Genomic DNA, 17872 nt, shown 5'->3' with positions numbered 1-17872 from the left:
GGTCAAGTATTTGAGTATCAATAAACCTGGCGTCATAACATTATCGGGATCTGAACAGTTCAAATATGTTACATTTATGCTACTACAAAGTAGTTATTGCCAGTTCTACCATACGTAATAATAACTTGGTATTTTTCAAACTTACCCATTTCATTCCACTTTGTTCCAATTATTTGGGCAGTTCCCGATGTCTCAGCTATGTGATTACCACTAACGTGCGTACCTTTGTACTAACGTGCGTACCTTTGGGTGCATGTATACGATAAATATAGAGGTTTCAGGGCTTACAAGTTACGAAAAGGGCATTCATACTAGATCACTTAATGGTCTCAAAACATTTGTTTCTCACTACTCCGGCCAAATCATCAGGAATATTACTCAGTTCAGATTCGAGTACTCGATTTATTATGGCCACCTCTACTAGCAATAAGTGTAACTGAAGTACTTCGTAATAAGGGCTTTGAAGCAGGAGGCCATGTCGAATTGCTCAAGATCAAGCTCCGGATCTCTCTTTTTACGTAAAGTAGCTCCAGCTCAGGAGCCCATTGATATTGTCTGTCTCGCGCCAGCTCCGGTCCTGCCAAATGGACCAGTCGATGGTATGTACCCAGGGTTGCAGCTATGAAAAATTGAACATGTCTTTGTCAGAAATGTCTTAAGTCAGAAATGGTGACACCAAAGAGGCACAGTTACGAAGTGCTGTTTTTAAATTATGTGAATTCGGCCAATGGCAGCAGCAGCATCTTCTGAGGTACATCGGAGCTGAAGCCAAATTTCATGTGGAGCACCGAGTCAGCTGCAAATATACGGCTCTGGCGCACTGGCTTTGTCTCCAAAGTCCTGTAGGTAATAAATCGTCGTCTGCCCAAGGCCAACAATGTCGATAAGGATCATTATGATACACAATATTAATAATAATAATCTTGCGCCGCAGTTCGAATATATCAGATGCATATTCTATCGTGGATGTGGTGTTTCACTCGATAAGATGTCATCTCTCGTCAACAACTCTAATTTCAAAAAAGTGACATTGATGTACGGGGATCAAGGAAATATGTTGGAAGGAGAAGAACTGAAAATATTCCAGAAGATTGCATCCGATCCTGGTTCTGAGTTGGAAGTTTCATACTATTACTGTTAGTCGTTGTCTCGTTGCAGCGTATTTCAAAAAAGTTATCATAGGTATAATTATTACCGGTTGTTGTCATCTCATCGATTAATTCCTTAGCTTAACCTACTTTCAGACAATATTAGAAAAACAATGGATACGAAGCGAAATCAAGTTTAGCATCATCCTGGAAATAAACAATCTCATATTCTACGAATCGGTCTGTATATATTGTCGACCATCCCAGGTTTAATTTAGATCACGTCACAGGTATGTGGTTTGAATGGAATTTATATCCAGTTTATGAAAAAGTCACCATTCGCATCGGGAGCGAGTCTTTAACATATATCGAATGGCAGGACTGGCCTATAACAGAATCAACTAGAGGCAGTGGTTCTCAACCTTTTTGTCTTCGCGGACCCCTTTTGGACCGTCACGGACCCCCGCGGACCCCCGAAGTTTTAGTTCTAATTTAGCTCAAATATCGTGCAATCGCCATATGTCTTGTGCAAATGATAACTGTAGGCTAATGATAAACAGCAACAAAATGATTTTTCTTGAAAATAACATCATAGTATTTATGTAGAAATTGGGTGGAATGTTAATATTTCAAAGCGAATTTTGAAATTGCATTTCTTGAATTGCGTGGTCGAGTCTTGAAAATCAGCGTTTTCGATTTCATAAAAGCCAGTGCCGAAAATACATTTCCGAAGAGATAGGTGATGGCGAACGTAATAATAACGTGTAACGCGTTTGATGTCACATTTTGGTATTATCGCAACAAATATATGGCACCAAAATTGACGAATAATTTTTTTTTAATGAACATATAACGCCAAGCCTCGTCATTTCTATCTAGCAGCGCACTTGGAGTTGGTATGGAAAAATGATTTTTGTAAACATTTCGAAGTCATCGTAATCGACATTACTAATCCAACTTCTTACTTTTTCCACAATCCCCAACAAAACATCTACACAGCAAACTTATCTGTATCAGAAGGCTATTGGCAATTTAGCAATTAAAATGAGTCTGCACAGTAGGATATTTCATATCAGACAGTCATTCTGTTGATGTGAGTTCTGGAATTTTACTAGTAATGAAGCGAAACTGCCTTGTGATTTTCCTAATTTAAAAAGTATATATTAAATTATCAACTATTTTGTAAATTTAGAGGCTTCGCGGACCCCCTGAAAATGCTTCGCGGACCCCCGGTTGAGAACTACTGAACTAGAGCTTGTTGCGGCTTGGTCCAAATACTCCGCATACAATATGATGACGATGAAATTATTTTGAACGCCAAGCATATGTACGAAATGCTTATTTCATGCAACGAGCGTAATGCGTCCGACTCTACCATTTTCACTTTTAACGTTAATGACGCAATTAGAAATCGTGTCTCTACAGTCACATGCATAAAGCGTCGTCGTACATAGGGTTGACTGATAAAGCGCGATATTGATAAATTTTAGTCTAATTCAATATTCTGGACATCATTGTTTTGAATTATGACAGCGAATAAATATCGTTACTCTTCCATTGCCTAATATCAATGCATCCACTGAGAAGCATTTATTAACAATGCAATTCCCCGCTTTCAATTCAGAAATACACACGCCGCGGAGTACCGTTAAAATTGTTGACTCGGTCCACCAATGTTTTACTGCTTTTAATTTGGCCCGTGTGGAAAATGACTGCCCAGTGTCCACCCTTGAGTTAGGATACAGTCATAAATTGAAGTTGAGATTCGGAAAAATATTTCGGCAGCAGTCATTTTCTTTCGGAAGACACCGTCTTTTTAAAATGTTTGTCAAAAGAGGTGCCATCCTACTTCATAAATCTCTGTGATATGTGGGTGACGCGTCATCATTTGGTAAGCCTTTGTAAAAGTTATTGCACGCATGTCTTCATTGATGCATTTTCGCAACGCTATGAAGTCAGGGAAGGGATTTTAGATAATCCTCAGTCAATAGTAGGAATTCACTGAGTCTCGATAACCACGGAGGTTTAGTTACGGTGACGAGTCTGTATTACAGGCACTCAACATACGACGTAACGATAACGACTAAAAACGAGTTGGTACCGGTACCAATAACAAGCTTTACCCTGTTACACACATTTACACCTGGTAAACGTCGTCTGTTAAGTGCAGGTACCGTAAGCCTACTGAACGTTACTAAATTGCCATGCTTCGTAAGTAGTTAATATGATCGCTCGCATGACGCGCTTTTTTGCAAGGGGTAATATAGGGCGCGGTCGCATGCTAACGAGAAACCGGCGGTGGCATGCTAACGTTTTCGGGTATAGGCTCCGGTCGCATGATAGCGTTACAGAGATAGGGATCGGTCGCATGCTAACGTTTTCGGGTATAGGCGGCGGTCGCATGCTAACGTGAAAACTCGTGGTGGCATGCTAATGTTTTTTTGGTATACGTGCGGCGACATGCTAACGTTCCAGTTATAGGGTGATGAAGTGGTGTTTCGGCTCCTCTCGGTGGCATGATAGCGTTACAGAGATAGGGATCGGTCGCATGCTAACGTTGTTGGTATAGACATCTCTCGCGTGGTGTTGAATATGTACGAGTCACCAACAATAACCGCGCAGACGGAAACGTGGCTTGTTGTGCAAGAGGATTACGCAGCGCGTGCGACCTATATTTCGAATGACACATTTCGCCCGATAGAAATGAACTTGTATCAATAGTAACGCGAAACGTGTTTATCATTTTCGGTGTTGGTTGTGTTCATGATTTCTTTGTCGGTATGCACTCTACAAATAATTTCTGCATACTGAGTTGGGATGCGTTTGGTGAATATCATACAAATTGTTTTTGCGGTGGTAATGACTTTCAGCGGTTTGGTTTTTATGATTATAATTACTTTAGAATATTCATATGATAATGCATGATCACTAGGGCGTTTTTTTTTGACATGTCAAAATTTGTCAAAATTTTGTCAAAATTGTAGCGTTTGGTCAAAATTTGTCAAAATTTTTCATGAAGTCAAAAAATTTTTGACGTCTGCATTTTGTTTGTATCGTAGATTTTGCACTGTTGGTTAACTTATAAAATGATATTTTACCGGTGTTAGCCTATTTTATAGGCCTACCGTTGTAAACGGCTAATTGTCTGCTCATTGTGAATCATAAACGGTCAAATAAAACAAATAATAGGTAGACATGGTGTTATGGTCAACGTACCGCAATATCCTAACTGAAGAAAGACTTCTTGTGCATTGCATCATTCTTATGTTAAGAAGCGCACGATGAAAATTTGTGATGTAGACAACATTGTCAGAGTGAAGCAACACGGTGTGTCACCACTCACCAGCACCAGCAGTGTACGCACAACTTGAGTGTTGTCAGCCAACAACTGCTGCTGTTGAACGTCCTTGGCAAGCTTCTTAGTAAGGACATACACTTTCTACCCAAGAATGTAGGAAAGTATCTCTCGTTGTACTACAAAATATTTTAATTATTTCTACCATAAAACATATTGTCACCACTGGAATTCTTCATAGGGCCAGATTTCGTTAAAATATTGTTTTTTTTTTTCAAGTAAAAATTTGCCTGTTCCTAAGCCAAAACCGCTTTTTCAGGCCAAACTACTTCGTTAGGACAGTCGGATCCAACCAGAAATGAAGATAAGTGGTACAATTTTAACATTATGTGGGAAAACACCTAATTTGCATACGTTAGGTCAAAATTTGGTCAAAATTAAGTTTTTTTAGGTCAAAAAAAGTCAAAATTTGGATTTTTTAGGTCAAAATTTTCTTTTTTTTAGGTCAAAAAAAAACCGCCCTAATGATCACTAATGAACAACAATACAATCACATTTTGTAGATTTCAGTGTAGCACATATTTTGATTTTATTAATGTTAAGAGGTTTCTGTATTACTCAAGTATAGTTGAATAGGTGGTGTCTAGCAAACATATTCCAATTTGTTTTTTGTAATGATCAAAGTGTGTGAAATGGTGCGAACGGATTAAGCATTAATCAAGCGGCGGTATGTCAATTCACCTAGTGTGATATCTTGACATCGGGTAATGTGTGAAAGTGTTTCAATTCCCACCACAGATTACGACGATGAAGTATTGTACCGGTTATTGTTCAACAAAGAAAATTGTTGTTTCATCTTTAGTCTTGGTTACTGGAGACAATTACATTTGTAAATTATTTCCTGATTTCCACAATACGCTGCGTGGTGTTTACGAACACGGCGTAATCTTCCAATCAAAACATTTTAGACATGTTAATCTAGTTTTACAAATCGATTTGTTAATAACAATGTTTCTGAAAAGTTTGTTGGTATCGTAATAACCTTCAACACAACCCTGGTCTAATAATGTCATAATTTAATAATCAAGTCATGATCGACTATTACAAAATCTCATATGTCAAAATCAATGTGTCAATTCATATGTTTACATCGTGAAAATTTTCAATATAACGCCTGCGTTCGACTGTAAGAAATGAATTCTCACCTACGTTGGTCCGACATTCAAATCTCGTATACTCAAATGTAATATGTTAATCTCAAACCGCACACCGAGTAGTATTTACTTTGGTTTGTAAAATATACCGAGTAGTAATTACTTTATCTTACAGAATAGTAACGACTTTTACAGTTGAACAAAAAAGACGATTTGGCGGTATATGACTACAACCGAACTTGCTATGGATTTTAGATTGTAGCGATTGTATGTACTCGCGTAATCTTATCTTCTTTCTGTACGGGTACTGTCTAGTTGGTCTGGTAAGTTACAAACAGATTTACTTGACAAGGTTTTCATGATTGACTCTTTAGCGTATGGTAAGATGTTAAAATTTCGAGGTGTAATACTATTTCCATTAACCCAATTGTGACAAAAAAAATACCCAGATAACTTGTTCAAGGCTTCTTTTGTTTCAAATCAACATGTGAATAATCAGTTATTGTGACAAGTTGAAATATCGTACCGAAGTTGTGAGTGGGAACAGTACGCGATTGTGTAAGTGTGAAGACAGGGAGATGGTGATCGTGTGAATAAATTAATCTGAAACGCCGTGGAGTGAAAGTTTACCCAGCCTGTCTGGCAATCCTACTTCAAATCGCGATATGACAAAGTAGGTTGAAATATTCCGATTCAACTCATCGCATTGCAACTCGATCGTGTTATCTGCAAGCGGCTGTCAAGTTGGAAATGTTTACAACAACGGGCGACATTTCATTGATTGATTCTATTGTGTGTGGTAACACATTAAAATATCGCGATAGTAATTACTGAAACTCTCTTTGACAAACGGAAAGCTGGATCGGGAATAGAGTTGTAATGTTTCATTACTTGTTTCAAATCAATGTACGTATAATCTCGAAATGTGACTGGGTGAAAGTTGGTAGTCATGTTTGTCAAACATATTTCAATTCACACAATGTCAAAGTTCAAATATTTTATTCTGGATTATTAGGATTTACCTTTAGTACATCCCGCGAATGGATTCCGACACCGCACTATAACATTTTGATAATAAGGATTCAAGGATTTTCAATCAACAATGCCTAGATTTTTTTGGTAGTTAGAGTTGGCAAATGATTAGTTGCGTGTTTTTGTTAAGCGTTTGATTCCCCAGTAATAAATACAACGATTGTATGTGCATACTTGCGATTCTTGATTCTCATAGAGTTAGTTGGTATTGATTCTATTGACGTGAAAACAGCAGCGCGGAATGTGCGAATAATCCGATGCGGCCGAATGTTAGCGTCAGTATATTCAGGTTACGTTTGATTCGATAGATCGTGTTAAAAGGATTTGAGTTGTGTCGAATCAACATATTCAAATACGAATCAACTTGATTTGTGTATAGTGAGTTTCATTTCAAGTTGACAAATTGACATATTGATTGAATATTCTCATGATTTGTATCACGCAACTAAAGTCAACCACTCTTCCGAAGTGTCAAAACATATAGCGATCGCGTGCAAGTGCCAAATTGTTGGTTTTCGAATCACGGTCTGCGCCGGTTCTGTTATTCATTACTTATTACTTGATAGTAAAAACCATCGACATATTAAACTGTAGCGATTGAAATGTAAGTAATGGCAAGACGCGAAAAATGGCTATGTCTTAGGTGTTATCTTGTGGGCGATCGTAGGATTTTACAAATATTTCACACCTTTTTTTTGAAGTGTTAGTATGTGAACGAGGCTATTGTTGGTATTTGAATCACCGTCTACGCCGGCTCTACGGTAAACTAATTACTAAAGTAACACCATGCGACTGATTCCTAGATTTAGCAAACTATTTCGCACTGACTGGATTAGTGTAATAATCGATACGATAGTAGCACAAAACAGCTGCACGGGCAACAATTCAGCGCGCGGGTCATTCGAAATATAGGTCGCACGCGCTGCGTAATCCTCTTGCACAACAAGCCACGTTTCCGTCTGCGCGGTTATTGTTGGTGACTCGTACATATTCAACACCACGCGAGAGATGTCTATACCAACAACGTTAGCATGCGACCGATCCCTATCTCTGTAACGCTATCATGCCACCGAGAGGAGCCGAAACACCACTTCATCACCCTATAACTGGAACGTTAGCATGTCGCCGCACGTATACCAAAAAAACATTAGCGTGCCACCACGAGTTTTCACGTTAGCATGCGACCGCCGCCTATACCCGAAAACGTTAGCATGCGACCGATCCCTATCTCTGTAACGCTATCATGCGACCGGAGCCTATACCCGAAAACGTTAGCATGCCACCCCCGGTTTCTCGTTAGCATGCGACCGCGCCCTATATTACCCCATGCAAAAAAGCGCGTCATGCGAGCGATCATATTAACTACTTTCGTATGACATAGTAACTTGATATCTGTACTTCTTTGAACACGCTCTGAACCCGATGACAATTCCAAATATCAAACATAATGTTTGGGGCCGTGCGCAATATTTTACTAATAAACATATATTACATTGTAAATTCTATTTTTCATTTAGTGTATCGAGTAACGGATGCCTGGAAGCGACTTGACGACGCATTTTATTGGAGGTGATAAGATATAGTGACGTCAACCTGTTCTAAAAATAGTTGAGACTTATCCTTCTCTGTATATTATGGTCGGTCAATTCTCATATTATTGTATGTATGTATTGATGGGCACAAACAGTTGAGGCCTTGTGCTCCACGACACGAATTTCATAATGTTCATTTGTTCATAGGTCTTTGCTTTTTATATTCTTGAGAACATCTTTCAATCTCATTAGCAGTCATTCTTCATTCTCTCTTGCTCCCATGCGTCCCCATAGTGGTCTCTGCGTCCGACTTGCAGCACGGCTCACTTTCAGTCTGGGCTTTTTAATGCACTACCGTAATAGTGGGGTCGGCGATGAGGAGCCCAGAGAAGTAAATTCTCCTATAAATCCAGTTAGAAACAACCGCATAGGAATATTGTGACGCGAGCTGCGCATTATTTAATTAATTAGCGAGCACCATTCCTTTTGATTCGTAATTTGCATATGAGTTCATCTTTAATATCGATCACATCTCTGCAGCCCCAATGCAATTATAACATGCAAACATTGGCGTCAATCGCCAAAAGTAATCATGTACGGTGTACCTTTAGCTTGAATCCGTACCATCCACACAAATGTGTGAGCCGGCGGATCGTATACAAAAGGTAGATTTACTCATGTACTTTTTGTACGATGTACTTTGCTGTACTTTATATATGCAACACACACGCAGTTCGTTATTTCTAGATCATCATAGGCCACATAGTTTGCAGACGTGTTTGATTAATGAGGATATTGCTTTATGCTGAGTTATTTATTTTTCAGAGAGGAAAAGATTCGTTTACAGATGCAGCTACGCCAATCGCGTACAAGATAAACAATTTGTCATCAACAAAATTGAAATGTTGCCAGCAGACTGACTGCGTTTCGAGTTGAAAATTTCGCGTTCGATTCATGCAATGGATGATCAATTTTATGACAATCTTTATATTGTGCATTTTACAATTATGTAAGCGAAATAGTTGCATAATGTTTCACAGCTCGACAACAACAATGTCCATACCATTAAGCGTCTTTTCGATGCTCGCATTTACAGCGGATGAATGTTTTACGGCGAAAATTTACTGGATTCGAAGAACAACGGGGTTTCACTACAATATATTGAAGCTGTCATCATGTAGGATTTTTTACTTTTGTTATGATTCATTAGGAAGTTGGAATGCACACTCCAGCCGAAAATAGTTCGTATTTTTACCAGTGTACCAGCCCTGATATACGGGTGCAAAAATACACCCATTGCACTCGAAACCAGGCCCACCCCAGACTTATACAGTGGTATAAATCTAGGACAACATTTTATTCCAAATTATGCCTGTATATAGAAAGGTAAAAAGGTATGCACGTAGGCACGTAGGTTTTATGACAGCGATATAATTCTGAGTTTGATACTGTTATCGCGTACCACCATTTTTGGCCCTTTGGGGTCTGGAAAACCGAGATTTGAGAATGGATATCGTTGTCTTTTAGGACCAGTGATTGTCATATTGTATAAATATATTAGTAGCCATCGGGGTTCCTTTCCTTGCTCTCAAGAACAGAAAATTTCAGACTTTTAATTCTGCTTGAATGTATGTGTCAGACCAGCAATGGTAGTCCAACTCGAATCAATAATATCGGCGTGTGATATTACTTTCCAAGGGAAAAGATATGCTTATGTTTAATACAAATTTCACGAGGGTTGTACAAATTTCCCGAGGGTTGTAGAAGACATATATATGCATGTATATGTCAAAGTCGTAACATGGGATTGTGCTGATTTGATGTTTATAGCTTAAGGATAATTCAATACACTGAAACTTACAAAAGATACATCAATATTAAAAAATGTAGAAGTAGAAGTATAGTGAGTAGTGTCCTCGCATATTGTATGATACATCTCCATAAGAAAATATATAAAAAAGTAATAACCAAAAATGAAATGGAAAAAAATAAGAATTATTTATAAATATTTTGATAAACATGAACGGAGATGGCGTATCAACATCTAATTTGCAAGTCCACGTCTTGTGAAAGCCTTTGACATCTTTCAATACCTATCTGTATACCTAGTACTCTTGATGCCGGTAAAATGTTGAGTAGAAATCTTTTTACTTCTTTCCTACATTACCAAGATGTTTCACGGCGAATTTCAATCGAAATCACTAATAGCATTGTGTCGCAGATTTGCAGTCGTCGTATTTCAAGCCTACTAATTTTCATGTTGAATATCAATTTATAACCCCTTCATAGTTGGTCTTTTATTCACATGTAATTATTTCAAATAGTATATTCATATTGAAATGAAACCGAATATTTTTGGCTGACACTCGTTAGGGTGTCGTCGGCAACTAGTAGATTAGCCCTGACCAGTGTCATCCGAAAATATTCCGGTTAATTTCAATATGAATATAATGTACAATTGTCTACTGGAGTTCTGTACCGCCAAGAAGCTCTGGTAATTATTTTGAATCCCAGTGACATGACTTAAGCATGATACCATATAAATAGGCAATTTGTTGATACATAACATATCATTTCTGATATTATAATCGATTATGTATCAAATTCATTTTACTCGTTATTGGAATTTAATGATGCACTCATTGATGGTCTCTATATTAGGCCTATATATCGATGTTGCTGACGAATATTCCACGTTATCCATTATGTAATTGATATGAACAATACAGAATGAAAGATAGTTGAGCATAACGGCCAGAACAGTGGTTCTCAATTTTTTAGTCATGCCCCGTTGATGATAGTGAAAAATCTAGCGCCACCCTCATCGTCATATCATAAAATTATTAAAAAGATCAACCATAATGTTTGCAATCCCCGAGCATATTTCGATGATGTGGAATGTTATGACTGCTGAGAGTCTACTCCAATCTGACAATCGGACTATACACAGACCAGGAATCACGAGCTACATGTAAATCGCGCGGGGCGCGAAAATATTTTCAGCTCACTAAAGTTTCACAGAGCAGAATCTACCAAACGGTAACCTCTTAATGTCCGAGGTTTACACACAGAACACGCACGTGAACCTCACGTTCACGCTACCCCTTATAATTAGGATTATTGACATGATGGTACATGGAAGTTTCAGCACAAATTAAATTTCTTCCAAGTTCAAGAAGAATACATTTCTCTTAGGCGGCTTCACACTCCCTTCGGATCATTCCCCCCTCCCACCCTACCTAAGGGAGCGCGCCCCTCAGTTTGAGAACCACTCTGCTGGAAGGTTGGTATTGGCTGTGGATCAGTGCTGTTCAACCTTTTTCGTCGTTGTACACCCTTTTCATGTTGACTCAAAACTTGAGTACACCCTTGACCGTATAATACACCGATTCCATAGTGATCCACATTACGATAGCATATGTATATAGCATACGGCCGCATTCCATTGGAGAGTCGTCATGGCCCATCTGGACGACAAATACTCAATTGAAATTGGCTACTGAGAGTTTCGCATTGTGGAGAGCCCCTGTGGTGTTCTGTGCCATCACTGATTTCTTGAGATATACTTGGGTGTAAAAGGTTCTAATTGTAGAAGCAGAACATCCCCGGTGTATGACCATATAGGCACCAAAATCGCGAGTTTAAATGTCAGGAAAAGCTGTTGGAACTCGGTTTCTTCAACCTCTTGAATGAATTTCTTCGATGATGTTGGTACCTTCACAGTTCACATATTACTCTCTTTAATTATTCTCAGACTACGTCATCACATTAACCGGTGGAGCGGATGAAGGAGGTGTCTTAGAAAAATTTGAGCACAAAATTAATGATGATTCATATTCTGGTTTTTATTAATAACTTTGTGTTAGTTGGTATTTCTTGAGCTCCCTTCAGGATTATTGTTATAGTCAAAATATATCAGAATCGCCCAAACGTACCAGAAAAACCTTCTTTCTTGATATGCACACGATTCCAACTTTGTATTTATTTATTGTGCGCATGATTTTCCTACGAGGCTCGCATTTCTACGGTGGGCTCAGTTTGCAAGAATAATATGATATTAAAAACGAAAATCCCAGTCTCCCTGAATCGCGCTATGCGTGAAGAAAACTTTTAGGTTGAATTAAAACCTCTCAAGGTTTTGGGAGCCAATTCGTAAATCAAATTGGATATTGACGGCGGCTAACACACGCTAATCAAATTATATGTAGACGGCTGCATAATTATGGTTTTACTACTGAAAGCGGTTGCACCGTCGCTGTTTGGCTACTTCTGCCCTAATCGACATAAGGTTGAACATGGCTGCAACGTATAGGAACGTTAAATACTAACCAGGGCTCGATGTTACCCGACCACCATCTAACACGGTGGTTCTCAAGTCGACCCCGACATCCCTGGCTACGTCCTTGCAATTATATAACCTACACTGCACTATTTATGAGCTTGTCGCATGAAGTAGGGACTCAAAATATCTGAGCTGTCGCGGCGGTTCGCCGGGGTATCATGATAGACCGAATTCGCAAGCTGCAGAACACATGCTAACACCATCCTGTTCAACTCCAAAAGGAACATACGGTTAAATGATAGAGAGAAACATTTGCATATCCCATTAAAAAAGGAATGTAATTTACGAGCTGCACACAGCAGTGTTGGTATCAAGTCACTGCCTTTGAGTCACAAGTCATTTCGAGTCATTGCAAATTTTGACTCGAGTCAAGTCAAGTCGTCAATCGATTTTCGGAGGTGACTCGAGTCACGTAAAGTCAAGTCACGAGTCAAGTCACAATTCAAGTCAAATTGTCTTTTCGAAGTATGAGGTATGATTACGTCATTGTATATGCTAGCTGTTTGAAATACAGATTGAGTGGTCATTGATTTTGAATCGATGAACGAATACAGAGGTCCTAAATATAGGCTACACGCAAGAAGGCGCTGTATCGTTCACATATACGAAGAACTGTTACATTACGTAAGTAATTGCATAGCCTCAGTTTGTACTTACCAGTCAAAATAGGGAATATTGAACGATTTGATGAGATGCAATACATTACCCAACTAGTAAACTGCATATTCATGCGATACAATTCGAGCCTGCGTCAATGTTTGACGAGTATATAAACCAGGGGTCACCAACCTTTTTGCAACCGAGGGCTACTTTTGGGTAATGATTGAAGCGGAGGGCTACTATTTACTCCCGCCGCTTACCCGTACCACACTGAATTTCCGCTTTGATATCCATAGCACTGGGCAGGACTGGACATCATGTTATCTGTTTCTATAGCAGTCAGTGGGAAGCCTGGCATTGTATGATATCAACTAGTGCGCTGTACTCTGGTATTCAACTTGACACTGCAATTCTTAGTGAGTGTTCCAGATGTGCATTTTTGATGAAAGTTCATGTCCGAAATGGCTGATTCACAACGATAAGTTGAACCATAGACGCTTGCAACCTTCATAGCTGCTGCGCATCCACCACTGTACTTTTCCGTATCAACAATGCACCAAACGTTTGTTGCAGACTGAGGTGGGGGTCATTTTGCAGTGTTACAATTTCAATCTCCAACTTTTCAGCATCCAGAAATGACAAGATTTCATTATACTGGACACCAGCAACGATTACAGAAATTTAGAAACATGGTATATTAAACTGCGTTGAGTGTAACAGAAACAAAGCTGTGCCAAAATATGCAATACGTAATGGGTATACAGATATTGAAAATCTGCTAGTACTTCACGGCTATCTGACTCTAAATAGTAATATTGTTTACTACTTTGGCATTGTCCTGGTCGTTGAGCTATCGTAACGGAACCCCCAACCATTTCAAGAAGACCGTGAACAGCATTCCGCCATGTCGCCTTTATGGGCGATGCGCCGTATCTTGAATTTCTGGTGATTCTGTCACATACATCTATAAATTACTAATTGTAATTGAAGATATTTTCAAGAGTTTATATATGTAAGTTACATGTTGATGTGTTTTAAACAAGAATAGCTGAATCAAACATTCTACATATTTAAAAGCTCACTAGTAATAATCTGACGAATATTGGTAAATGCTGCTATTCCACATATTTTTAGAATGGGCTCGCGGGCTACTCATCTAGTCCTCGCGGGCTACCTGGTGCCCGCGGGCACCGGGTTGGTGACCCCTGATATAAACTATATTCAAATTCAATTTAAATAAAACAAGACGCTGGGTTGAGAAAAAAACAGAGAACTGAGATAGATATTTGCTATTTGCTTTACTACTGTAAGGTCCGATCACTTCGTTTGTGGTGAATTTATTTGTGAGAGAACAATGTAGGCTCAGTAAAACGCGCGATCATTGAATGATTGGTCGCTCTCACGGGTTACACCAGCGTTTCGTGGACAATTAGAACAATGATTAATGATCGACGCCGATTACTTGATGACTTGAAATTGAAACACTGGAACACAGGGATATGAAAATTGTACGATATTGCACATCCAGTCTACATGTTCTGTTCTGTCTATTGTGTTAGAGTTAGATTGTAATCGGTCCATTGTAATGCGGATCTGGTACACCCGCATACACCCTTTCAATATTATGGTACACCCTGGGGTGTACGATCACCCGGTTGAAGAGCCCTACTATAGATTACCTTTCTCTGACTGAAATTCCGGTGGTTCAATGTTATTTATGGACTATATTTATATGTGATTTAATGTATAGACCTTGAATTGAAATAAACATTATTACTCATTTGGGCTTTACATCCGTATGGTTATCGGGATGAGATGTCGTGTTTCATATACAAAACTTTATTATCGAAGCGTGCAGTAGGCGATGACAGCTGCCGTTGCAATTTGGAAACAAACGGTGAAAAATCGTTTCATATTTCAAAACCGCATTCGATTGAAGTCGTAAGATTATTGCATTTATCAATAAGGTGGGCATAAATCAGATGTGAATTAAATGAAACGTTATAATATGTGTACATATAGCGGCGACGACGAAAACTATTTTGGACGCTACCACAATCTTCTGTAAATGAGGACTAAATCGTTGAACTGAGCACTTCGTTTCGAAATCTCATACACTATGCCTATGCGATAGAATCACTGAATCATTACTATATACTAGGGTTCGGGAACAATTTTTGTCAAAAGAGCCATAGCGGCTCCATATTTACAATTATAGCTCTCAAAGAGCCACACCACCATGTCAAACACCTGTTCTGTCACAATATGAGAATCGTGGCGTCATGGTGGCATGAAATCGAAGTGCATGACATGGGATTCGTCACGAGATATTGTAACCCCTGTAGTAGGGCTGTTCAAAATTGACCGACTTTCTGAAAGTTGTGACTTCAGTCCGTTTCCATTGCCTTATAACTCAAAAACGTATTCCAGCTACTATTTTCGGTAACTCATCCTTTGCATCTGTTTTCATGTTGCGCTGAATGAATATTGGTTGAAAATAGGGGAATCCCCAACCTAGCCAATTAAATGCAGTAAATACCAGGGTTTGGGGTGATGCTTAACACCACTATTTTTATTAATGTGAGTTCAGGACACCATTTTCACGTTGTGCACTGCCTTAGAAATTTTGATGTCTTAAATTTTGGATAACTTCGCTTCTACCGGTTGGAATTGAGTCAAATTTGTTTTCCAGAGTCTTTGTAGACATCGTATCAAGTTCATGAGGGATTTCTTCACTTTTTTTATCGTCTCAAGGAAGCATTTTGCATCAATTGTCTAAATCGCGTCAACACTTCCTTAAATAACTCCAAGAATTATCATCGAAAAACTGGAATAACTACGCTTCTACTGGTTGGAATAGAGTCAAATTTGTTTTGCATCGTTTTTTAAGACAGCCCAACAATTTCATAAGTTTGATGGAAAAAACTGAAAAAAAATGTTTTGCATTTTTTAGTAAATTCAAAATTTTTAAACTTTGAGAAATCCGCGATTACCGGATGGAATGAATTCAAATTTGGTGAGCGTCGATTTTTAAAGCAACCTAACGATTTAGTCACCTAGCCAGCAAGATTCACGAAAGAAGTTTTTTTGAACAGCCCTAATGTGCATTGTACATAAACCGGACATAGTTTTGGCAGTCAGATACCACTACAGAGATCATCGATGATATTCTTGATTAGGGCGATTTTATGCGACATGTCAAAATAAGTCAAAATGCTGTCAAAATCGTAGCTTTTGTTCAGAAAATCCTCAAAATTGTTTACAAAGTCAAAGAAATTGCAACCGGCATTTCGTTTGTATCCTAGATGTTTGCCCTGTCCAGTGGTTCCCAACCTGGGGGGCACGCCCCCCTTGGGGGCGTGGAAGCATCGGAAAGGGGTGCGAAGAAGTGGCCAACTGAAAAAAAATTTGAGCCCTGCGCGATTTACCTCCAGTTCACGCATGTTTCTCTATATATAGATCGAATTTCATATTTTTTAATTCTCTCATGAACATCATAACCTTCCATGCAATCAAACAATCAGTTGGAGTTGCTAGCATCCCGGTTGGATTTTGTAATATGACGATAAGGGGGCGCGAATTTTTTCACTATCATAAAGGGGGGCGTGTCTAAAAAAAGGTTGAGAACCACTGGCCCTGTCGATGAGCTTTTCATTTGACATTTTACAGCTGCTAGCCTACTTTATATGCCTGCCGTTGTAGAAGTCCCATTGACTGCTCATTGTGAATCATAAAAGGTAAAATGAAACAAGTTGGTTGACATGGTGTTATGCTCTCCGTACCACAATATCCTTACTGAAGCAAGACTGCATTGGCATTGGTTCTTATATCAAGAAGTACATAATGAACAATTGTGATGTAGACACCATTGTCATAATGAAGCAACATGTCTTGACACCAGCAGTGTACGCACAGCTACAGTGTTGCCAGCCAAGAACTGCTGCTGTTGAACGTTCTTTCTATATTCTTGGCAAGCTACTTAGTAAGGACAGACACTCTTTACCCGAGAATGTAGGAAATTATCTTTCGTTGTACTACAACAAATTATTTCTATCACGATGGGTGATGTAACTACTGGAAATCTTCATAGGTCCTGATTTTGTTCAAATGAAGTTTTTCTCATGTAAAATTTTGTCAGTTTTCAGTCAAAAAAGTTTTTTCAGGCCAAACTACATCGCAAGGACAGACAGTTCCTAATAGAAATGAAGATAAGTAGTATAATTCCAAAATTGCATGCGAAAACACCTAAATTACATACATGAGGTCAAAAGTTTGTCAAAATCAAGTTTTTAAGGTCGAAATCTTTCGTTTTTCAGGTAAAAATAATCGCCCTAGTGGTGATACATCCAATGAAGATGTTAGTGTTATGGATGATTCCAATTTGATTCAACATTAGGGCTGAGCGAAATGGTGTACCTGAGAAATTCGAGTCGGAATAGAGTATTAGGCTTCGAGTTGGGTCGAGTATTCAGCTTTGAGTCGAGCACTGCTCATTATATCTAGGACGTAGCAAAATTGAGTGCCTGAGTGATTCGATTCTGAAATGAGTATAGGATGTCGAGTCGAGTTTTCGAGTATCGCACGTTATTGACATCACAACTGTGTACATAACATGGGAATTAAATCATGCACACTTCATCTGACCACAAAAATATCCGTGAGATTGACTTGTGACTCGGAACCTGGTGACCTGGTTACAACCCTGTCCCAGTCCTGCTCAACATGGCTCAGAACGGACCAATGCATGCTGCTTCGAGCGACCAATATTTGAGTTGATGCGATATGCTGCATTACCTTAATTGGCATGGTGGTCATTTATTGTATGTTTT

General features: G+C 38.9%; 1 protein-coding gene across 2 annotated transcripts in view; it reads left to right on the top strand.

The window, feature by feature from the left end:
- Window positions 1-9585, top strand: part of LOC145446953 (uncharacterized) — an 83231-nt gene extending 73646 nt beyond the window's left edge. For both annotated transcript variants that reach the window (XM_080325355.1, XM_080325354.1), the window contains 3 exons: window positions 935-1136; window positions 8087-8138; window positions 8927-9585. In XM_080325355.1, the coding sequence (XP_080181481.1) occupies window positions 935-1136; window positions 8087-8138; window positions 8927-8978 (306 nt within the window). In that variant the 3' untranslated portion in view covers window positions 8979-9585. The remainder of the gene's footprint in view (window positions 1-934; window positions 1137-8086; window positions 8139-8926) is intronic.
- The last annotated feature ends 8287 nt before the right edge of the window (window positions 9586-17872 follow it).

The sequence above is a fragment of the Botryllus schlosseri genome, chromosome 9 (assembly GCF_051294905.1).
Source record: "Botryllus schlosseri isolate E-star chromosome 9, Bs_hap1, whole genome shotgun sequence".
NCBI classification, from domain to species: domain Eukaryota; kingdom Metazoa; phylum Chordata; class Ascidiacea; order Stolidobranchia; family Styelidae; genus Botryllus; species Botryllus schlosseri.
The sequence above is the reverse complement of the archived record's forward strand: the minus strand, read 5'-3'. Positions and strand labels throughout refer to the sequence as shown.